The sequence below is a fragment of the Lactuca serriola genome, chromosome 7, assembly GCF_051521515.1.
Source record: "Lactuca serriola cultivar US96UC23 chromosome 7, Lser_US96UC23_V15, whole genome shotgun sequence".
In the NCBI taxonomy this organism is placed as follows: Eukaryota; Viridiplantae; Streptophyta; class Magnoliopsida; order Asterales; family Asteraceae; genus Lactuca; species Lactuca serriola.
Window position 1 is genome coordinate 72940315 of NC_136414.1, and position 26102 is coordinate 72966416.

The 26102-nt window shown below is 35.0% G+C and overlaps 1 protein-coding gene and 1 long non-coding RNA gene across 2 annotated transcripts in view; one reads left to right on the forward strand and one right to left on the reverse strand.

Annotated features, from left to right (window-relative positions):
* Positions 1–1583: 1583 nt before the first annotated feature.
* LOC145061998 (uncharacterized) overlaps positions 1584–26102 on the reverse strand; it is a 71193-nt gene continuing 46674 nt past the window's right edge. Inside the window, exon 3 of the long non-coding RNA XR_013687364.1 lies at positions 1584–1617. This is a non-coding gene — a long non-coding RNA (uncharacterized LOC145061998). The remainder of the gene's footprint in view (positions 1618–26102) is intronic.
* On the forward strand, positions 23168–24727 carry LOC145063337 (putative carboxylesterase 18). Its single transcript, XM_079010926.1, has 2 exons — positions 23168–23858; positions 23959–24727. Exons 1-2 carry the CDS (start codon positions 23262–23264, stop codon positions 24397–24399), a joined length of 1038 nt encoding a protein of 345 aa, XP_078867052.1. The 5' UTR covers positions 23168–23261; the 3' UTR covers positions 24400–24727.

The following is a 26102-nucleotide window of genomic DNA, read 5'->3' on the forward strand; positions in this document are numbered from 1 at the left end:
TACACCTTTTTGGTGGTTTTAAGTTCCGTTCTTAGAGATCTTTGGAGTTGAGCAACTCCTGGACCAACTAAGTGACTAAAATGATTAATGTACTTATGAGTTGGAAGAAAGGTGTGCTTTCATGATCTACCATGAGGTCATAAATGCATCTTAGCTCACTTGGACGCTAGGTTTTTAGTGTGGGTGATCATGAGACTTAGGAATGGAAAAAGTTATAAATTTTATCCATTAAGAACATTAGGAGCATCAGATATGAGCTTTTGAGCTTTGGAAATGAACAGTTAAGTGTTTAATCGATTAAGTTATTTTAAAGTATGGTAACAACACAGTGGTATGCATACCACGACGCGATAGCGGGTTCATTCGCAATTGAATTGTCTTGTAGCCACCGCGACGCAGCCATGGTGTTGGCCACGACATCGTGACTCAGACGATGACTTTGGCTTTTGATCAGGTTTAACTTTAGGTTAAACTTTAGGGTTAGGTTATAGATTGATGATTGAACCTTATAAAATGTCTAGGTAGGTGTTGCACCAGTTTATTGAGTGTGACGAATTGTAGGGATGTCTGCTTTCGTCTGTGAGGTGAGTCTTCTCACTATATTTTGAACTATAATATGGATCCTCTATATGTTAGGATATTAGTATGTTATATGATTTTGTTAGGCATGAAGATTTGTTATAATTACGTGTGCTTTTTTGTTTGATAGTTTGTTGTTATATGCATATGTCGACAGATTGTGGATGGGTTGAGGCAGTCCAGTTGTGTGTTGAAGGCAAAGATACCTGGACGGTCCAACTTTATGCTATAGGCCCAAAGAGGGCAGTCCAACTTTATGTTGTAGGCCAAAGGGAGGGTGTTCCAACATTCTATTGAATGCCCATGTGGCGGACCAACCTTCCATTGTAGGCCTTGTGTGTGCATGCATTGTATGTGTATTATGGAGTGGGTGTGGGGTATTTTGGGGAACTCGCTAAGCTTTGGCTTACAATTGTGGATTAAAATGTTTCAAGTACTTCTGGGATTGAGGCAAAGTAAAGGAATGATTGTACACAATATCCTGCACATTTTATGATTTGAGAGATGTTATGTTATCATACTCTGATTGATGAAGTCTTGTGAAACAATTGTTTTGCGGTGTTGACTTTTATAAAAATGACTATTAATTCTCTTTTAAAAATTATAAACTTTTTTCATGGTTTTTGGGACGTTACATGAATGTGCATATTCCAAACGCAACTAATGGGGAGGATATAAGAAGGAATGTATTCCAAACAAACATGTCTCTAGTCCACATCATAGGCTAGGTATTCATGAACCATCATATGAACACCATACAAGGGGTATGTGACATTCCAAATTTCATAATCATTTTAAAAGTTTTATTTATGCTTATTTAAAAAATCAGAGTATCCATTTTAAATAATAATATTGCAGAATTTGTTACCAAAAAAACATGATAATAACATTTCCGAAGAAATGTATTTTATTTATATTAAAACGTTGGGAGGTCATCGTCAATACATAAACATAAGCATAAACATACCTTACATTCATTTACACTAATAATTTACATCTCCCTTAATCTCTCAGTGTAATGTGTCTTCGTATCGATGCCTGTGACACAAATAAACTGAGTGGGTCAGGTTCGGAAAGCTGGTGAGTACATAGAGTTTTCAACTCACAATAATATAGTTATTATGTTTAATCATCAAACAATTAACCCAACGCCCATCCCCATTATCTTCTTTATTCTTAAGGATCTACCCTAAGAATCATCTATTCTTCATTCATTTATTCCTAAGGATTGTCCTAAGGAATAGGCACGAAGCCATCACTGCCAGGATCTAATCAACATGCACTAAGTCCATAGCTGCCGATGTCATATGTTAGGCACTAAGTTCATAGCTGCCAATATCCATCTATAGGGCACTAAATCCATAGCTGCAAACATTCACTTATAAGACACTAAGTTCATAGTTGCCAGGGTTTTTAAAGTACATCTGGTGAACACGTAGTTCAAAAAAACCTACGGGTTGCGAGTCTGCTAGCGTTCCATTGGATTGTGTAGAATAGTTCGTCGTCGTTATCTAGACTCTACTAGATGACTGGATCATCGCTAGGGTCAAGGCTTCTCATCATCTTTCACCTCTCATCATATATATCATCTTTCATCTCTCATCATTCATCTCATCTTTCATCTACCCATCTTTACCCAATATATTTATAGGTATAAAAATAGATATACAGTTTAAATCAAGCAAAACGTGTATATTTTGTTCATCCAGTAGGGATATCAAAAACACAGATAATATGCACACATATCACGGAATTTATATTAATACTTCATATCTATGTGTAAGATGAAAGTAACTATGTGTAACACCTGCAACTTCGGGCTAGTCAATTTAGAGACAACAAACATTAAAAATGACTTTTTGATAGTAGATTATTTAGAATAAATAATATTAACTAAGTTATAATATACGTCACAAGGGTTCCGTACATATAAAGAACACTGAAATCCGAGTTATAGCGAAGAAGTTATGACCTTTTGAAGTTTTGCGACAAAACCGGCATGACTCCGGATAACATAAAAAGTGAATTTTTGATAAATTACTGTTTAGCCTTAGTGATCTAAACAAAAGTCGTATTATATGTTAAACTGAGAATTTACATAAAAAGAACGTCCAAATCTGACTTCGTATGAAGAACTTATGATTTTTCTAAGATTTATCACAGGAGTGCACAACCCAAAATTCGAATTTTAGATCAACCGATTTTTAGCCGACACAACCTAAAAGAGAATCGAATATCTCATTAATAGGAACTCAACCATAAAAAGACAGACAAAAACGGATGTCGGATGACAAAGTTATGATTTTTTTTACGGACTTTACTTGTCTATGTCTGTTAAAATATAACTTTAAAAATAAATTCAAAATTAGCCAACGGAGTCTAAACGAAATTCGTAGAGTAGGTCTCCAGCTATGGGTGGATATAAATAACGTCAAAACAGAGCTTGTATGCAAAAGTTATGGAATTTAGAAGTCGGGAGTGATTTGTTGCGAGTAGGGTGACGTGGTACAATCTGGACCTTTACTTGCTCCCCAAGACCTCGCTTCTGATTGAAACATGTGCCCCCTTCTACGCGCAGCGTAGCCCTCGTACATGCAGCGTACTGGGAATGCGCAACATACCTCCGAGGAACCCCCGAACGTACCGAGGATCAACCTCCTATAAATAGCATGCAAGGTTCACTTATTTTCCTCACACCTTAACCCTTCTATCTCTCTCTCTCTAACTTCTCTCTAAACCTCTCCCAACCCTTAGTACTTCACAAGTGATAAGAGGCGAGTCCCAGAGTGCCAGAAGGCTCCGAGAAGAAGAGCTTTCAGATCGGAAGTTCTTCCCCCGTAGAGCCCGGTTCCTAGCCAAACCTCTTAGTAAGTGAGTTATGCTTACCCTACTTTAAGTATAGCTTATGTTTAAGTTCAATATCGTTATTATGAACTTATAAAAAATAAATATATTATAAAATATAATATACAAAGTGTTATTATAATATCTTTTAACTACTAACGGTACAGGGAATTTGGTTTGAAGGGTTACATAAGGTTGTTGGATTTCAGAAGTGTTATAGTGCCAAAATGGTCCTACCCTCTTGTGTTTCATGTTTGGCCCCTGTCTGTACATAGTGGTTGAAAAGTATTGTTTAACACTTAGAAAGCAATATAGCTCGTAAATAGTCGCGATAAATATTAGATTAAAATCTAGCGATAATGATACTAGGTTTCTTCGAAGGAAAATAGAATTGAGAGAAACGAAGCGCTTCCCGAGTTCATAATTATCACTATAACAAGTGAATGCATAGTTACTTTCATCTTACACATAGATATGAAGTATTTAATATAAATTATGTGATATGTGTGCATATTATTTGTGTTCTTGATATCTATGCTGGATGAACAAAATATACATGTTTTATTTTATTTAAACTGTATATGTATTTTATACCTATAAAGATATTAGGTAAAGATGGATAGATGAATGATGAGAGATGAAAGATGAAATTGATGAACATTGGTAGCTATGGACTTAGTGTCTGATAGATAAACCCTGGAAGCTATGGACTTAGTGCCAACTAGATAAACCCTCACAACTATGGACTTAGTTCCTTACAAATGAACATTGACAGCTATGGACTTAGTCCCTTACAAATGAACGTTGGCAGCTATGGATTTAGTGTTGTATAAATGGATATTGGCAGCTATTGATTTAGTGCCTAACAGATAACATCGGCCACTATGGACTTAGTGTCTGTTAGATTAAACATGGCAGCGATGGACTTCGTGCCTATTCCTTAGGACAATCCTTAGGAATCAATGAATGATAAATAGATGATTCTTAGGGTAGATCCTTAAGAATTAAGAAGATAATGGGGATGGGAAGTTGATTTAATTGTTTGATGACAAAACATAATAACTTTATTATTGTGGGTTGAAAATCCTATGTACTCACCAGGTTTTCTAACCTGATCCACTCAGTTTATTTGTATCACATGTGTCGATATGAAGCTACATTACACTGGGAGATTAAAGGAGATGTAAATCACTAGTGTAAATGAATGTAAGGTATGTTTATGCTTATGTTTCTGTATTGACGATGACATCCCAAAATTTTAATATAAACAAAATACATTTCTTTGGAAATGCTTTGATAATATATTTATCATGTTTTCTGGGAACAAATTCGACAATATTACTCTTTAAAAAATGAATACAATAATTTTCAAATAAGCATATATAAAATTTTTAAAATGACCGTAAATTTGGGGATGTCACAGTTGGTATCAAAGCATTAGTTTAAGAGAACTAGGAGTAAGGATTTATTTCTGGACTTAAACCTAGAATGCTAAGTGATGATCGTGAAGAGTGTGTCTATTATATTTTAGGTCGTGCACCTGAATTGACATAGGCACTATCTTACTTTAGGATTAGATGCCTAAATTGCTTTTATGTGCTAAATGATTTATGTTATAGACTTATATGCTTTATGATGCTATTATTTGATCAGATCCATGATCTATTGCCGACCGGATCTGAAAATTTTATGTGTTCAAATTTCTAAACGTTTAGTTACGATATTAGAACTGACATGTAACTTTTCGGAGTAATAAAGAGGATTACAAGTCTAAACCTTTTGTATCTTAAATTTCTCATCTTTAAGAACTATTACGGTATATGGAACGTCATGATAAGGACTCATACCAGACGTAGCAAATAGAGGAAATAAGAAAGCTGATGATAGTGAATGATACCTATCGGAAGATACCGTATGAGAGGTATCTTGCCTTTAGAACACGTTTAATAAATAATATGTCTAGTATGGGAGAAGTACACTTTCAATTAGTAGAAAGAAAGAACTTTTGGTATAATCCATTAAGTTATCCCATCGTCTTGCGTTTCAACCACCAACCGAGTTGAGGTGGAATTGATGATTGAAGATACACATGGAAGAAGTCCTAGAGAGTCTAGGGAAATATTTATGATTATTTGGACACATTCGTATGTGTTAAATCATTTTGTGATTTTAGGAAATAAGAACTTGGAGAACTGCGAGACAATACTTGGGACAAGTATAAGTAGGTGTGAATGGTAGTAGAGGCCTATACTACGGAAGCACATGACTCACACTTGAAACAGGGAAAGTTAGAAGGTTAACAAGGCACTAATAATTGATCCCATTTTGTTCATGTCTGTCGTTACCATCGTTTTGATAATGAGTAAGAAGATGAATGTTATTCCGACCCTAGTAGTCATGTCAAATCGAGTCCGACTAAGATGAGTATATTACGTGGATGAGAGAACCAAGTTTGATGTAGTATCTGACTTAAGCTAGAAGATTGAAGTGAAAGATAATCAAAGGGATCAATAGAAGCATCGCAACCGTTGTTAAGCTAAGAAGCTTGTAGCTACAAGTGTTACATGCTAGAATGTGATTAGATCACATTAGAATACAAAGGAAGATATATTCCATTTTGGAATATGACTATAAAAGACCTGAGCCTAAGCATTGCATCATACGATATGAGGTCATTCGAACATGACCCATTGGTCTGTCATGATAATCGAAGTAAAGATCATCTCTTAAGTTAAGTCTGTTTGTAACACCCATAAAAATCAAGCCATTTTTAAACTTTTTCAACCAATTAAAACCATTAATTATTACAAGTGTTTTCAAAATATTTCATGTCAGAGTATCCCAAAAATCGAAACCATAAAATGTGAGGAGCGGTACGATCACGCCTTCGCCTTCCCACGATCATTTGATGTACCTGAAACCAAAACTGAAACTATAACCCCGAAGCTTAGTGAGTTCCCCCAAAATACCCATACACACAACAGTATACATATAATCACAAACAACATAGAGTATCCCAGATATCAAAATAATAAAATGTGAGGAGCTGTACGATCATGCATTCGCCTTCCCGCAATCATTTGATGTACCTAAAACCAAAACTGAAACTGTAAGCCCGAAGCTTAATGAGTTCCCCCAAAATACCCATACACACAACAATATACATATAATCATAAATATCATGCTATAGGTCCAGTCAACCATCGGGTTGGAATACCCCAGATCCTCAACCATCGGGTTGGAATGCCAACATACTATGAGTCCAGTCATCCTCAGGATGGAATACCACAGGCCCACAACCATCAGGTTGGAATGCCCACATACTACGAGTCCAATCACCCTCGGGATGGAATACTCACGGCCCACAACCACCGGGTTGGAATGCCCAGTGTAACATCTTGATTTTTCACCCAATTTTTTTTATTTAAAACATTTATTTATCAGAATACGTTGTGGAAGGTTTATTAGGTTTATTTCAAAAACATCACCAAAGTTATTTTCGTGTCAAAACACACCCATACAATATTTAAAGTTCACAAAAAACATAATGATGAAACTCCACATGTCCAAATGGTATCATAACTAAAGATACTAACTAAAACTACCTAAAAGTTCCCATCCTCATCAAAGCATCATGAAAAGCTACCTGTTCCAACACACAAGGAAAACCAACAAGCAAAGAACAAGTGTTAGCATAAGCTAAGTGAGTCAAGATAGTACAGTGTTAAGAGAACACACATATCATAGCTGGATTCACACTAAATATCCACACTCAGTCAAAGACTCACTATCAAGACATACAAATCACACCACATAACAAACACACGTTTAGCTCAATTTATTTTAGTTCTTCAGTTAGAGCTTATTTTATTAGTTACTCTCCTCAACACCGTTGTAACTAATTTAATCTTATCAATTCACCGCTTGATTATTATTATATAATATTTTGCTTCTCCGCTTTACATTAATAATTACTCACCGCTCATCGTTATAATTATTAAAGTATTACCTCTTATTTAGGGTCTATTTATTCACCGCAAAAAACCCCCAAAGCAAGACCCCCGCTACTAACGTGATCGGCACAACCCAATGCACTAAGTGAGACGCGACTCTCACCGGTAATCATTGCTCCCGGTGCGCTGTGTTCGCTACTCCAACTTTGCACATATGTATACATGCGTTGTCGTTCAGGATTGGTACGAGCGGTGCCAATACCAACAGATACACCTCCCAAATCCCACGTGATGTTTATGCTGGTCCAACCGCTTGACCAACATCACTCCAGTCCCGGTATACTAAGGTGTACCAAGACCATGTTCCGAGTGGTTGTCTAGAAAAACCAGTCGGCATCAAAGTTGGCTTAAGCTCTTTTTCCTATAGGTATCTTTCAACCCACTAGGTCATCATAATATCCAGATTGGGTATATACCTATGTCTAGGTTACTACCCTTCGCCCCGCTAGTGTGTTCCTCCTTTTTAATTTAATAATAATTAATTAAATAAGGACTTACACTTTTACCCTTTCAAGTAATATTCTTTTATTAACATATTACTTCTTTAAGGGTTATTTTAATGCAAACATGTAATTTTATGAAGTTATTACATTTTACACCTCACACCACTTTCATACACAACACATCTATTAATTTGATACAACACTAACATTCTTGTCCTAAAACATTTTAAACAAATATTTTCAAACAAGAATTAACATTCTCACATCACATAATGTTCATACACTTCACTTGATCTAGCATGACCCTAACTCACATCTCACACCAAACAAAGAAGAGTCTAGCATGCAACACCTTAGATATCATTACACATAAAACATTTCAACAATAATGGCATAACAATCAATCATCAAAAGGGGCACATGCATCCTAGATAACTAAGTTCATCCCAATCCATCTAAGATATGAGATACTCCTAACAATGTACTTAAAAACCACAAATTTGACTCACCTTTAACACGTAAGCGTTTTTCTTCACTTCAGATCTTGTAAGTACTTGAGGTGTCATGCTCCCCCCAATTGAAAAAATAGATTTTAACAATCTCAATTAAGGCATTTTCGTGGCTTTCCAAACTAAGTATTAGAGGTTTTCTCTTTGACTTCGACTCCCAAGCTCCAAAAGAATTGTCAAAACGACCTAAATATAATTTTTATGGCATTTAGTTCGAGTTTAAACACTTTTGATTTTAACTAATAAAATTACCTTATTATGGTAATCATAAGCTATTAGACGTTTTAATGAAACCTAAATAGATAAATAATTAGATTTAATTATCTCTTAACTTCTTGGATATTAATGTAAAATAGGAAAAGGCCCGTGCTTTGCACGAGTCATTCTTTTTAGAAAAAAATGAAAGATAGAAGAATATGTTTGACAGAAATTCCAAAGAATAAAAAAAAATAAAGGATAGAAGAATACAATAGACGAAAATGATAAAGAATAAAAAAACATGGTTGTAAAGAAGTAAAAGTGAAAGTTTAGTGGCAAAAATATCAAAAAGTAAAAATAAAGTGGCAAAATTATAAAAATGAAAAGTTTGTCGAAATTTTAGTGGTAAAATTATAAAGAAGTAAAATAAAGTGGTCAAATTATGAAGATGAGAAGTTTCAACACTAAAATGTAGAAAAGATGTGGCAAAAGTCAGAAATAGGAAAGAATATTTTTGTTGTCCATGCGCTATATATATATATATATATATATATATATATATATATATATTATTCTAATAAAAGAATAGTTTTAATATCCTTTTGACATTTGTCATCATATTAGGCCTCTTAATTAATACATATTTTATTCATTTTTTGTCATGTGTCACCATATTAGGTCACTAATTAATGCATAACACTTGTCAATCTATTAATTCTCCATTTTAAATTTCAAATTTTAAATTTCTCACTCTAATTAAATTAAATTAATAACATTAGAATAAAATTAAAATAAAATTAATACAAATTATAGTTGATATAATATTTCATATATTTATTTAAATTAGCGATTATAATTTTATATAACTAAAAAAATATCTTTTAATTAGTAATTTATTTAAAATAATTAATTAATAAATTTTGAACTCTCACTAAGAAAATTTAATTAATTTTGTAACCGTGGTTTCCACGGGTTATAAACTAGTATATATATATATATATATATATATATATATATATATATATATATATATATATATATATATATAATGACTTTCTTTTTCATTTATCGCATGCCGTGTTTCTCGAGTATGGCTTCATAAGCACATAAGTGAGGAAAGTCGACACTCTTACTTTGATTTGCTAATTAATAATATATAATTAACTTATTGTGACAGTTAATTCAAAACTGACTATTAATCTCCTCAAACCAAGATATGTCCATATTATTATGGTGGGGGGATTTAGGTTCACTTACTTTCAACAGTTTGGCGCTAAGCTGAGTAAGTTAGACTGATTCTTAGTCTGTGGAAATTTCATGATGAAATTCCCTTTGGCCTTTTCCATTTCTCTCCCAAAAGAACTCTCAGATCATTCACCGGTGATCCTTAAGACGGAGGTTGAAGACTTCGGCCCACCACTTTTCAAATTGTTCAATTCATGGATGTTGCGCGATGGCTTCGATCAGATTGTGATTAAGGCTTGGGAAGATTTCAATGGGTTTGGGGCTGCTGATATTTATTTAGCCTGCAAATTTAAACATCTGAACGGTGAACTCAAAAAATGGAGGGCGACTGGATATCAAAAGGAGAATAAGGATCTCCTGGATTCGAAAAAAAAGAGTGGAAGAAATTGACTCAGTGGCAGAATCGAGGCAATTATCTGAAATCGAAATTGTAGAAAGGGCAAGGAGCTACAGTCGAATTTTGGAACTGGAAAGATTTGCCTCTTTCGACCTAAGGCAGAAAGCAAGATTGAAATGGGTGGTAGATGGTGATGAGAATACTAGTTTCTTTCATGGGTATGTAAACAACAGGGCAAGACGAAACCAAATACATGGATTTGTGATAAATAGAGAATGGACCTCTCATCCTGAGGAGATGAAGAACGCAGCAATAACATTCTTCTCCCACAAATTCCATGAGAAGTGGGTGAATAGACCAAACTGTCGGAGTGATTTATTCAGGAAACTATCCCCATCCGATGCTGAATTTCTAGAGGCCCCTATATCGATTGCTGAAATAAAAAATGCCATATGGTCTTGTGGCAATGAGAAAGCCCCGGAACCGGACAGGTTCACCATGAAATTCTTTAAAAAATTCTGGGAAACAATTAAAGATGATGTATTAGCTGCAGTAAAACATTTCGAAAGATGGGGCAAATTCTCAAGAGGATGCAATGCCTCCTTCATCATGTTGGTAGCAAAGATAAAAGACCCGATTCGGATTGAGGATTATCGACCAATCAGCCTGATTGGTTCGATGTATAAGGTCATCACAAAAATCCTTGCCTTACGTATGAAAAAGGTGATTGGCAGTGTGATTGATGAAGTTCAATCTGCCTTCGTTGAGGGAAGAGACATATTAGAGGGCCCCCTAATAGTAAACGAAATTTGCTCTTGGGCTAAGTCAAGTGGAAGGGAAATCTTATTATTCAAGGCAGATTTTAACAAGGCTTTTGATTCGATCAATTGGGGATTCCTTGAGTCCATAATGACTCAAATGAACTTTGGTTGTAAATGGAGATCGTGGATTAGGGGTTGCCTTGAATCGGCTAGGGCTTCTATCATTATTAACGGGAGCCCCACTGCCGAATTCTTAATGACTAAAGGTGTGAGACAAGGAGATCCTCTATCTCCTTTTTTGTTCATCATCGCGATGGAGGGACTAAATGTTGTAATGAAGACTACGACTTCCAAAGGTATATTTGATGGTATCCATATCCCTAATGCTAATGTATGTCTATCTCACCTCTTGTACGCAGATGACACTCTATTTCTGGGGGATTGGTCACAAAGGAATGTTGCAAACCTTGCCAGAATCCTTAGATGTTTCTATGTCTCATCTGGTTTAAATGTCAATTTCTCCAAGTCTAAAGTTATGGTATTGGGGTCCCGTCGCAGGAGGTTGTTAACTGGGCAACCCCTCTTGGATGTGAACCTGCGGTGCTACCCTTCACCTACCTTGGTGTCCCGGTAGGTTTAAATATGAATCGAAAGGCCTCGTGGAACACTATAATAGAAAATTTTAGGTCAAAACTTTCAACTTGGAAAGCTAAAACCCTCAGTTTCGGTGGAAGAATCTGATGGGTTTTAGCCATATGAACATTCCTATGTGCACATACAAACCCTAATGCTTGGATCTAGGTTTCACTAATTAAACATGCATTAAATCCAAGACTTCTAATGATAATTCTAGTATAATAACATAAGAAATCAGATTTGGATGATTACCTTGAATCACTTGCTTGAATCTTCTTGTCCTTAGAGCTTTAGAGTCACAAGTGTCACTCCTCTAATGGCTTACAAACACCAACTAGCAAGAGGATGATTATAGAGAGAGGAGAGAGGAGGAAGAAATCGGCTAGGGTTTCTTTAGAGACAAGGATGTCGATTTTCCTTAACCCCTAGGGTCTATTTATACTAGTGAGGCTCCTAGGTTTCACCCTTAAACCCTAATTGGATAACTTAAGCCCTAAGCAATCCAATCCCTTTATGATAAGCCCTTGGACGAATTCTAGGCTCTTCTAAACCCTAAATTCGTCCACCCCTTATCCTTAAGAGATTATAGCCCAAAGTACAACTATCATACAATTGACAGTTTACGCCCTTCTATTTAATTAGTCTCTTTAAGTCACCAAATTAATTCCTAATTAATTTATGACTTATATTAATCAAATAATAATATTATTATTCCTTATATTATTCTCATAATATATTATCATCCTGTCAAGTTGCTATGGTGAAGGCAACCCAAAAGGACCATGCATAACCGGGTCAAATACTTGTCTAATATAGTTGCAGCCTTAGACATTATTCCAACAGTCTCCCACTTGGATAAGTCTAGTAACTATATACAAGTATAATCTGATTAGCAATCGTAGCTCTCAAAGACGCTGTCAAACTTTGATCTTATCAATCCTGTCCTTTAGATAAGGGATCGTACAGTCCTCTGTTTAGATATCATGCTGACAATTCTATGGAACCAATTTGTCTAGCAATTGGTTTCTCGATCTCATATTTATTCGACATAGAACTTAATCGAACACATCAATTCAGTTCTGATCGGGCCCGGCACATAAGTCAAATCAAATCATCGAGCGGCCGAGATATCGCTTTTACCCTCTTCGGATAAAAGTAACAGATAAACTTCGACTTATATGCATTTACTTATTCATTAATCAACTATACACAACAATGCGTTTTATAACATCAAGTTACTGATGCGGTTTCGCATTATCAATGTACAACCAATTAACAAATAACAAACCATATATCTAGGTTTTAAGACCATATGATATTATCGTCTTGCGATCACCCCTTTTATCACATTCCATAAGGTGATTCCAGCAAGCGCGGGTTTGTTCCAATGCTCAAAACTAGTTCATAAGCACTCATGAACGTTGCAACAAACTTTTGCTATGTCTAATACCATTTAGACAATCTACACACCAATTAATGACAATCTTCTTTCATACCTACTTCCAACATATGAACGATTGTGGACAATTTGAATAATTCGATTATTCTTAATAAACTCAATTATTCTGGAAGTCAAAACATGCAAAGTGAAACAATAGTTAAACAATTAACATAAGACAGTAACATTACTCATAAATAATACTCCTTTATTTAATCATCAAATGTTAATTACATTTATCTATTACACATTTCTAATACTATCTAATCTATACTAATATTATCCTTCAGCCCAATACTCCTAGCGTGCTGCAAGTGCTTAACCCTGCTCAGTCCCTTCGTAAGCGGATCTGCTGGGTTATCTTCTGATGATATCCTCTTAACCACGAGTTGTCCTTCTTCTACTCGATGTCTAATAAAGTGATATTTTCTGTCGATTGCTAAAACATGAGCAACTGGTGGATTGGGAGTTGGTGCAACAGACTTGTCCTTGAGGTTGCTCTCAGCAACCCTAAGGAGACCTTGGAGCTTACTTAGGGTCACCTCCTCTTTGTTCATGTGCCAGGTCATCCTAAATTGATTGTAACATGGAGGCAAGGAGTGAAGCACCATGTCGATAGCCAAGTCTTCCCCAAAGTCAACATTCAACTTGCGAAGACGATCGACATACCTTTGCATCTTTTGCAGGTGCACGGTTAGAGATTCTCCATGACCCATTTTAGCGGAGATCATGTTGGTGAAGATCTCGTAACGTTCCTGCCTCACTTTTTGGTGGTATCTCTCCAAAAAGTCTTGGTGCATTTCGTACGGATACATGTCCTTATAGGACTTTTGGAATTCAACGTTCATTGTGGCTATCATGATGCAATGAACCTTCGTTGCATCACGTTCATGAGTCTCAAAAGCAGTCATTTCAGCCGGAGTAGCGACTTCTGGGTTGATCTTCTCGAGCTTCTCATCGAGGACATACTCCTTGTCCTCGTAGTGAGCAATCGTGCGAATGTATCTTATCCATTCGCTAAAGTTCGTCCCATCGAAAGTTACCTTTTGGCAAAGGCTCATCAATATGAACGAGCTAGCAGTAGCGTTGTTCGCGTTCGACATCTATAAATAGAAAGGACAAAGATATATTAGAATTTGAATCCCTAATTATCACCCAATAAGAAAAATTAGGGCTAGGATCCAACAACAATATTTACATATTAGAAAAGGATGCCGTAATCTAACATGCAAACAATTTGAAGGTAAGTGAATGACGATTCACTAATTCTCCACCATGAAAACATAACTTTAAGTTCTAAATGTATTGAGAATTCCTAGGTTTCGATGAGATTCATTGAACTTTTCAATAGCATGTTTAAATCTCGATATGCCCCTCTCGTTTGTGACTGGGATACCGAGGATCACAAAGTGGGTGTGAATTACCATGCAAATTCACATGGTGCCTTCATTGTAACAATCACATATTCAATGTGCCGGTAAACCACACACGCTCCATCGAACTATGATAAACAATGAATCACCCTTTGCCACCTTTGCTTAGAACCAATTAGTGTGCCGGTAAACCACACACGCTCCACTAACTTCTTAGCAACGGTGCAAAGTGTAATTTCATAGGATTGCATCAATTCACTTTTCCTAAAGTAACTAGGATTGGGAATTTTTTGAAAAACATGTAGTTACTTTTTATTTCATATTATACTTTTAATGAGGAGATGAGGTTGCCCTATCCTACCCGTTCGGCTAACGACCCTCCACCGATCAAGCAAGCGGTGAGTGTGAGTGTACACCCATTAAGCGCCATTTTATAGGTCGCAACCTTATACCCACCTTATAAACCGACTTCGTGAATGAGGCCTACTAACGGTAAGACTAGCATTTTAATTATACATACATATATATATATATATATATATATATATATATATATATATATATATTAATCTTGTAATATCATATTAGTATAGGGTTGAATTTTAAACTTGTAAAATTCTAGGGATTGAAATTTAAATTGTCTAAATTAAACTTTTAATCACAAAACATAAATTTCAAAACTTGAGGGCAAGTTTTAAACTTTTCAAAAGATAGGGGATCAAATAACAAATAATCCAAATTAACATTTATTCACATAATTATCCATATTTGATTTATTTAATTATTTCTTGCAAAACAATTTACCAATTTAATTAAAATAATTAATCAATTATCACATAAGGAAATTAATATTCAATTAATTGATAAATATCTTCAATTAGGTCAAGAATACACTCAAATATATCTCAAAATCAGATTTATATTGACCCATTAAGATTAAGGTAACTTTCCAAAAGATAAACAACAAGAAATCTCGAAATTAGCTCTTTCTGACGCTCGAACTCGCCGAGTACCACAATGGACTCGCCAAGTTGAGGCCTACTCGCCGAGTCCACTATGGAACTCGCCGAGTTCATCAGGCAGAATGACAAAATTCGAATTTTGCAAGCAACAAACAACCAACCAATGCATCAATTCAATAAAAACCAATCAAGGCTCTGATACCACTGATGGGTTTTAGCCATATGAACATTCCTATGTGCACATACAAACCCTAATGCTTGGATCTAGGTTTCTCTAATTAAACATGCATTGAATCCAAGACTTCTAATGATAATTCTAGTATAATAACATAAGAAATCAGATTTGGATGATTACCTTGAATCACTTGCTTGAATCTTCTTGTCCTTGGAGCTTTAGAGTCACAAGTGTCACTCCTCTAATGGCTTACAAACACCAACTAGCAAGAGGATGATTATAAAGAGAGGAGAGAGGAGGAAGAAATCGGCCAGGGTTTCTTTAGAGACAAGGATGTCGATTTTCCTTAACCCCTAGGGTCTATTTATACTAGTGAGGCTCCTAAGGTTTCACCCTTAAACCCTAATTGGATAACTTAAGCCCTAAGCAATCCAATCCCTTTATGATAAGCCCTTGGACGAATTCTAGGCTCTTCTAAACCCTAAATTCGTCCACCCCTTATCCTTAAGAGATTATAGCCCAAAGTACAACTATCATACAATTGACAGTTTATGCTCTTATATTTAATTAATCTCTTTAAGTCACCAAATTAATTCCTAATTAATTTATGACTTATATTAATCAAATAATAATATTATTATTCCTTATATTTTTCTCATAATATATTAATAATATTTTTCTCTCATTATAAATCATCCAGTCAAGTTGCTATGGTGAAGGCAACCCAAAATGATCATGCACAACCGGGTCAAATACTTGTCTAATATAGTTGCAGCCTTAGACACTATTCCAACAGAATCACCCTCGCCAAAACGGTACTAGGAAGCATTCCCACATTCTTCCTATCTATCTTTGGCGCCTCGGAAGGAGTCATTAGATCATTGGAGAAAATTCGTAACCAGTTTACTTGGGGAGGGTCTACTTGCAAGAATAGCATAAAATGGGTGGCCTGGGAAAAGGTTATTGCTCCAAAAATTGTTGGAGGTTTGGGTATTGGCTCTATTCGTTCCCTTAATTTAGCATTGCTAACTAAGTGGTTATGGCGGCTGAAAAATGAACCCAACTCTTTTTGGGTCCAAATTATCAATGGTCTTCATAAATTGGTGGGTGCAAATAATAGGTTTGGAGCAAAACATCCTTGGAGCAGTGTATGGAACAATATAGTAAAAAGCATAAAAAAGTTAGAAAAAATTAATATTTCATTCGACGATGTAATGCATCAGGAGGAGGCTAGTGGCACATGGGTATCTTCTTTTGCTAGAGATGGACGGTTCTGTGTGGCAGCTCTACGGGAAAGAATTGAAAGAGCATCATTTCCGGTATGTGACAGAATCTTCCCGTGGATTAAACCGGTTCCATTAAAAGTATTGGGCTTTATTTGGAGAGCGAAACAAAGTCGAATACCCTCAGCTGAAGCACTCAAAACCAGGGGAGTTACAATGGACTCAACTATCTGTGGTGCCTGTAATATGACAGATGAAACAGGTGATCATATTCTTGCAACATGCATGTTGGCGATGGATGTATTACGGATGATCCTTCATTGATGTAGTTTACTGGAGACAGATTTTTATTCAGTGTCGGACATAATTGATTATGCATCTAGATGGGGAAACTGTCCTAAGAAGAGAAGTAGATTAACTGCGATCTTATTTGGTACCATATGGTGTTTATGGAGAGCCCGGAATGATAGGATCTTTAAAAAAATTGTCTTAAATTCAGAGAGAATAGTGGGGGCTGTAAAAAATCTTTGACATATGTGTGGATTAAACATAGGGGAGCAAATAATAGTATAGATTGGAGAGTATGAAACTCCTCCCCTTTATTCTATTGATGTATTATAACTATATTCTCTACTAGGTGCTTGCTAGTGGAGTTATTTTCATTTTTATATATCACATTTTGCCGGTTCCAAAAAAAAAAGTTACTAATTAAAATCCCATACCGAGCTACAACAGAACAAATCAATCGACTCTGAAAATTGTTGTTATCACTATATTTCGACTAGTGAAACTCCTTTCTAATGAACAAATATTTTAATATATGATGCGGATATATTTATACCTCATATTTTATCTAAAATATTATGTTTACCTTGTAGTAAAACAAGTATGGATAAGGGATTTTACTCACAGTAAATGAACATGGCATGAAATCCACCAAGGTAGCTATATCCGTATGCTTACTATTGCATCGCACCATATCTACTACAATATTAAGGTAATTAAACAATGTATCATCGAATCCTTGTTTGTTTCATTCTATCCACACGCAATCGTGAAGTTATATATTCCACTACGCCCTTCGTTGCAGGAGATTCCATTTACTCTGAATCTCGCCGGAGATGTCTAGTGGATAAAGCCCACAACATGCATGCCACTGGTGTAAGAAAAAGGAAGCCGACACCTTCCCGTATTTCTCTATGTAAAACCAGTAACATACATATGTTTTTTTTCATACTCTCCTCTCGTTGATTCTTCGATTTCTCACAGCTTCGCTGGACCGATTCGCAAGCACTGTTCAGGAAAAGGATGGAAATCGGAGTAGCAATTTGTCGTTGGAAAACATGGCTCTTCGTCGGAGTTTTACCTTTGCCGGAAAATCACACCACCTTCTCACTTCCCCCACTAACAATCTTGACCACTCAAATCACTCATCGTACACACCCCTCACCAAGGGAGGTCGGCTCGACTGTTTAATTAAGTTTTAGGTAAAGGAGTTGTAACCATCGACAAGGAATAAGGAAGCGACAGAAGAAACGGAAGAAACGGACGTAATGGAACCAAACGGAAGAAAACATTACGTACATTTAATTCATTGTTGAAGTTATAGTCTTATTTACAATCTTTATCCCTAAACATTTCTTACAACAACACTTTAACCCCATCACAAAAAAAACACCAATTCTAACACTTTCAAGAATAACGATTCACCCCCTTGACCGAAGGCCAATAGAGCGTACCAGTCAGGCCGAAGGCCCAGAGAATGGTCCAGATAGTCTGAAAGCCAAGTGAGGCGGTCCAGTAATGCTTAAGGTTCTGTGAGCGGTCCAGATAGTCTGAAGGCACGGTGAGGAGGTCCAGTCATGATGAAGGCTTTGTATGCATATTATTTGTTATATATGTTATCTGTTGTGTGTTGGTATTTTGGTTTATGGTTTCAAGTATTTCAGTGGACCGTGGCAAGACGAAAGCATGGCCGTACACATCCTCGTGTTTTTGGAACTTATGATTTCTGGGAAACTCTGATAATGAAAATGTTTTGATAAACGATTCCGATTTTGAATAATGTTTAAGAAACAATTGTTTTTTTTTTAAATACCTCTTAAGTGAATCAGGGTTTTTTTTTTTGAAAAGTTCAAATTTTTTGAAATTTTTGGGATGTTACACATAGTGTATTCATTTAAACATCTCAGTCAAGGTTTTCAAAATTATGATCTTGATTGTAGGATCGTACGATTGTAGCTATGAAAAATGAACCAGATCGTATGCGAATTGTATTTAGGGTAGGATCGTTGGTAAGATCGTAGGATCGTAGTTATGATCGTAGAATCGGGATCCGATCTGATCCTACCTTCCTTTTATTTTTATTTTTTTTGAAAAACATTATTTTACCACTTTATGTATTTGAACCTTTACCTATTTATCTTTTATAATTTTGTGTTGTGAGTTGTGACTAATTTTTTGAAGTTTTTATGACTTTTGAACAAAAAATTGAATGTTTAATATATTTTTCATGTTTTAAAATTAGAAGTTATAATTATGTTTCACTTTGTGGGATCTTAGGATCCCGGTCCCGATCTTGCGAACCCAAAAACATTCCTACGTAAAATCCCGATATTGACAACCTTGATCTCAGTATACATACAACACGAGTGACGTGGGACGAAGGCCACATTGTTCATACCAACCCCTAGTTGGCATGGAGCAATGCTCCTTTCTTGGTGTGGCCATGTCAATATCAACAACAGACAAATATAAGAAGAAGAGTAAGTTTTCCGAGGAAAAAAGCATGCCAAGAAGGGTTAAAAAATTAACTTAAACTTTTTAACCAATTTACTTATAAATACTGCCACTTCATTTAATTTTTTTATGCCAGTATTTTCTCCCACTACTACACACCAAGATATATATTTACCAACTTACCTACTTACTCTCTCAGTATAGAACAAAATCACAATACTCCACCAATGAAGTGAAACCAAAATCTTGATGGTCTGTTTTCCTTAAGACACTACCTCCCAGTCAATTTTCGAGTTTAGATTCACCACAAATGTGGCTTTTTGAACTTGCTACAAAGCTCCCATATCTCACTACACAATATTTTTCAACAACCTTTCCGACAATAATTTTTTTCCATCAACTAACATCGGAATCTCATGATGTAGTATCTGAAACACAATTTGGTGAACCAAGACCATCAAAGAAAAAAAAAGGGTAAAACAAAAACTGGTCAAATAGCCCTAAAGACTTGGGAGGAAAAAGAAGAAACCATTTTAACTAAGGCTTGGATTTTAGTTTCCCGAGACCTGGTCAAAGTAAATGCTCAAATGGGATATATCTTTTAGGAATCTATTCTAAACATCTTCCATGGAATATAGGCAAATGAGTTTATATGAATACCAACCAAATTTCGTCAAAATGACGCGATATGAACTTGAAAATAACTGAATTCGACGGAATTTACAACAATCTCAAGAACCCACATAAAACTAGGAGTACGACTCTGATGTATCTATAGTGGTGCTTGTGCAATAGCAAGAATCTCAACGACATATAAACCTTTTCCCTACACCAGTGCTTGGTATGATTTGAAGAAAGTTCAAAAATGCCACTTCCAATTCGAAAGAGCGATCTAGAACTTCCGAATGACATTGTTATACACAACAATTAGATGGGAGGAAATTTATTGACTTCAGCGATGAGCCGGAGAACCTTAAAGTAGAAAAACCTATGTGTTGTAGGAAGGAATAAAACAAAGATATTGACTTCAAGGTCGGGATTGGTTCAATGAAATTCAAACCCAAAAAATATGGATTTTTGGAGATAAATATAACCTTTATGTCCAACTTCAAGAGCACAAAGTGGAGATCATGGAGGAAGTCAAACAAGATATTAAAAAACATAGCTTCAACAACAAACATTAAGCGATATGAATTTTTTTTTTTCGATCACTTGTCGCTAGCATTAGTGAGTGATGGGATAACATATAATCTGTGTTGTAGAGATGACGACGGGCAATTTCGAAGGCCATGATTTAGATACATTTCGCTAGCATTAGGGTATTAATTTTTTCTATGTTCGATTATTTTAATTAGGGTATGTTTCGCAAAACTAGCTGGTAACGGGTAGCAGGAAGCGGGTAGATGGTAGTAACTAACATTTTTATAAAAGCTACGTGAGATATCTTTTACATTTAGAGCGTTTTGTTTAAACTAAATGGTAAAAACTTATAGTGATAAAAGATGTTTTTTTGTTCAAAACGGAGCGTTTTGTAAAACTCCCAAACGCTTCGTGTCAAACATGCCCTTAGTCATTATGTAATTTTGGTTTCTTTAATTTGAACTAGGAGGAAAGCGCGGGCTTCGCCCCGGGACGTTTTTTGTTTTTTTATGCCAAAATATAAAAGTTTTGACTGTAAGGTCCAAAAGTGTCAAAGTAGCTAAAGAATTGTAGCAAAAACCTAAAGACACTAAAGGTTACTATTGTTAAGCTCAATAGCTTTCATATATATATATATATATATATATATATATATATATATATATATATATATATATATAAAAGTTCAAATAAAAACAATAAATAGTGTGGGAACGTAAAAACATTATGTATATATTTTGTTATTATGTAATGAATGTTGTATATGCGTATTGTTGAAGTAATTCTAATATGAATATTAACGTTTGATTATTCATATATTCATTTGAATGTTATTATTATATTATAAATTTATATATATATATATATATATATATATATATATATATATATATATATATATATATATGCATTTTTATAGTAAATTTTAATTTTAGTTTTAACGAGTGACTATTCATTTAATAATTGCTGAATAATAACATATAACTGTAGATACAAAATTTATTACAGAATAATAACATAAAAATAATGTTTTTACACTATTTATTGCTTTTATTTGAACTATCCCTCTCTCTCTCTCTCTTCCTCTCTCTCTCTCTCTCTCTCTATATATATATATATATATATATATATATATATATATAAAGTTATTTTTATTAAAATATAATATTATTCTTGCCATATATTTTTTTTTGGATAAATGAATATTATAATTAAATTGAAAGTGGTTTTGTATGGGTGAGAAGATGATACCAACACTATGATGCTACTCCTTTAGAGTATCAATAGCGAGGAGTTCAATAAGAGAGTTGAATGAGATGTTATGTCTAGGGATATTATTCGTGTCGGAACCGAACCGAACCGACCCGAACCCGAATAAACCGAAAACCGAATAAGGGTAATTGTATGAACCGAAAACCGAACCAAATAAGCAATACGAGTTTGGTTCGGTTTGGGTATTATTCGGTTCCGACCCGAATAACCCAAATAACATTTACAATGTGATTATAAATATTGTATTTTGTATGACTTTTGTAGCTTATGATAAACACGAATAACACATATTAACTATTCTTGATATATAAAATGTAAAATCCAACCACCACAATCTTAAGATATAGTTATTAAGCAACATATTAAAAACTAAACATTAAACATCCAAAACACCTAAAAAACTATCTATAAGTATATAAGTTAAACATTAAACATTACGTGGGTATTTTGGGTAACGATTGATAGAACATAAGACCGAATAAGCAATCATGCAGGTGGAAAAAAAAATGTGACTTTTCATATTCGGTTCGGTCCATTTGGACCGAATAAGCCCTTATTCGGGTAACCCGTACCGAATAACCCGAAAACCGAATAAGCATATTTAATTACCCGAAAATCGAATAGAATTGCTTATTCGGGTCTAATTCGGTTCGGTGCGGTTCGGTTTTCGGTTCGGTTTGGGTTTTTGGGCCAAATTCTCATCCCTAGTTATGTCTATGTATCTATCAATGGATGAAATTTTATCAGTGTGAGATGTCATCTTGGTATTTAATAAATAGTTCAACGGTCATTATACTCTTCAATGAGAAAAAAGAAAGTTTTTAATTTTTAAATATTTACTATATATTACAATTTCTAATATTCTATTGAACTTTGTAGAGTTCATTACATTGTAAGAAAAAATTGATAGAATTGTATGGATTGTAGAAAGATGACGTGACAATCCACTGAACTTTATAAAATTAAATGCATAATGGTTTTAAGTCTTTGGGTATTTTCTCGTACACAAGTAGCATTCTAATGATGTGGCACCAAGGAACCATTCCCATTGAGGCGAGGGGATAGCTTGTGGGTTCATGTGGCCATGGCCACTAGCCTCAATGCAATCTATGTCTCTTGTTTCTCTTTTCCATTCTCATATTTCACTTTTACCATTGTTGGGTGGTTTGAAGTTCCGACAATAGTGGACAAAACATAAAGGATACTACCAAAGGCCCTGGGGCCTCATGTAGTTATATTAATATACTGCTAAAAATATTCTCATTTTAAACACCACAATAAAATAATACTATTTTTTCAAAATTAAACACCGATAGTTGTGATCGATTTTGAAATAAAAACAAATAACTTCGCCAATAGCAGCTATCATTGTCAATGGAAGCCACCACTCAATCTCCACAGCCGTCACTCTCCTTACCATGGAAAACACGTATTGCTCTTTCCCTCCACTTCACTGTCACTAACGCATTTCTCCGAAAAAACGGCACCATCAACCGTCGTCTTCTTAACTTAATCGACTTCCGGAATCCACCGACATTACAACCAATCAACGGCGTAGCGTCACACGACGTCGTTGTAGATAAAGCTCGTAATCTCTGGTTCCGAGTCTACGTACCTACAGAACTCGCCGGTGAAGAACTCCCTGTGATTGTGTATTTTCATGGAGGCGGATTTGTCTTCCTCTCCCCCGATGCTCTTCCTTACGACACCATGTGCCGTCGGTTAGCGACAAAAGTACCAGCTGTTATTGTTTCTGTAAACTACCGGCTTGCGCCTGAGCATCGGTATCCATCACAACATGATGATTGCTTCGATGTGCTTAAGTTTCTCGATGATGAAGAAAACAAGTCTAAATCGCTGCCGGAAAATGCGAATCTGTTGCGTTGCTTTATTGTTGGAGATAGCGCCGGTGGGAATATAGCTCATCATGTTGCTCAACGAGCCTGTGAATTCAACTTCCAAAGATTTAAGGTATATTAATCAATTATCGATGTACTATATATACTGTCATTATTTGCAATTTCATAAAGCGATCTTCTGTTGATCGTTGTTTTTCCCTTTTTTCTTGAAGGTGATCGGAGTTGTAGCGATTCAACCGTTCTTTGGCGGCGAGGAGCGAACAGATTCAGAGATCCGCCTAGCCGGAACACCACTAGTTTCCATAGAGCGAAACGATTGGGTTTGGAAGGCGTTTTTGCCAGAAGGAGAAGGGTTCAATCGGGACCACCCAATCATCAACGTTAGCGGCCCAAAGGCGGTGAACATATCGGAATTAAAATTGCCGCCGGTCATGCTGGTGGTTGGCGGTTGCGATGCCCTACAGGACTGGCAAAAAAGGTACTATGAGTGGCTGAAAAAGTCAGGGAAAGAAGTGTATTTGTTTGAGTACCCAAACATGTGCCATGCTTTCTATATCTCCCCAGAATTGTCTGAATCTGTACAGCTTATTACCCAAGTGAAAGACTTCATTCAAAAGATATCGAGTAATGATGCCACTAAATTCACAAATTAAAACTTTGATTAATAATTCGTTTTATTACATATGCATAAATAGTTGTACCAAATGGACATTATATTGTACGATTTGAGCGTACAATCTTTAGATTGATGTTGGTTTTTTTTTCGAACAAAAATGTTGAATTTTGTGTTTATGGTTTTGCTGTTTTAGAAAATAGAAAAAGTTACGTAAATAGTCCATATGGTTTATCAGATATCACAAATTCAGTCATTGCTAATTTTTTTAGCAAATATTTTCCCTACAATTATAAAAACTTGTATGAGTAATCGTTTTTGGCTTTTTGCTAACAACGTTAGTTTTGGTCAATAGGTATGAGAGTAATTTCGTCTTTTCAAATTGTACGGATTGAGTTTGTCATCATGAATAACCCATATGACAATTTATATAGTTTTGTCAATTTTTATGTTTATGAGGTTGTGATTTTCCATATTTTTAGGTCAATGTGACTCGTTACTTTGAACTTTATAAAACTATATAAACTATAGCGGTAAACATGAAAATTTAGAAAATAAAATGATAGAAAATAACATTTTATAAAGTTCAAAGTGAAGGGGTCCACGTAACATTTTAAAAAGTAAATTATGGAAAAGCCATAAACTCATTAACATCAGATATAGTCAAAACTACATAAATTATCTTTATGGTTTACTGATGATCACAAACTCATTCCATTCAACTTGAAAAGACGAAATTACCCTCATACTAACCGACTAAAACAAATAATGTTAACAAAAAGAACTATTCATGCAAGTTTTGGAAACTATAGGAACCATGTTTGTCAAAAAAAAAAAAGTAAGAACCGAGTTTATGATTTTTGGTAAAATACAGGGACCACTATATAATTGTGTCTAGAAAATTTGATAACTTATACCATGGTTGAAAATGTTGGATTTGACACTCCTAATCACGCAAACTTATTAAATTGTGAGTATTCCTTGTGGCACATGCAAGATAGCAAGTATTTGGAGTACCTAAAGATGACAATAAAATTGATTTGGTATGTCAAACCATTTTATGGATCAAACTACAATTTTGGTCTAGTTGTTTTCGCACAACCGATTGGTACGGAAATCTGCCAAAAAAACCGGTTTACGTTTTTTTCATAAAATTGACATTGTTTTCACATAACTTATTTGGTATACCAATTGGAATGTCTATATTGATGTCGAAAATATGCACTCAAACATGTTTTAATCTTATAATTTTCATTATCACATAACAAATTATTCACTACCACGGGTTAAATCCGTCTCTAATTCGTGTGTGAATCATTTTGCGATGGATTTGCAATTTGAAAAGAAATCAGTCATGTATTGTATGGTGGTTAAATTTTAGTGACCGAATTTTAGCAACCGACTCTTCTACTTCAACGATGGATATCTCTGTTGCTGGAAAATTTGGGTTTAACCATTTTCTTGTAGTGGAGTTTTTCCAGTTTTAAACACAAATTCAGAACATCGTTTATTATGGAAATGGATTACCGAGTATGCATATGTGCTCTCATTCGAAATACATTATGTTTTTTATGTTATACAGGCAAAATAAACATAAAAGAATTAAAAAATTATTTTTAAAGTGAGGTAGTTTAATGAATAGAAAAAAAAAAGGTATGTTGGGTTTATGTTATCTCATATAAGGGAGAATGAAAAAAGAAGTTGATACATAAGTAAAAAGTAAAAAGGTTTGTTAATGTTGTA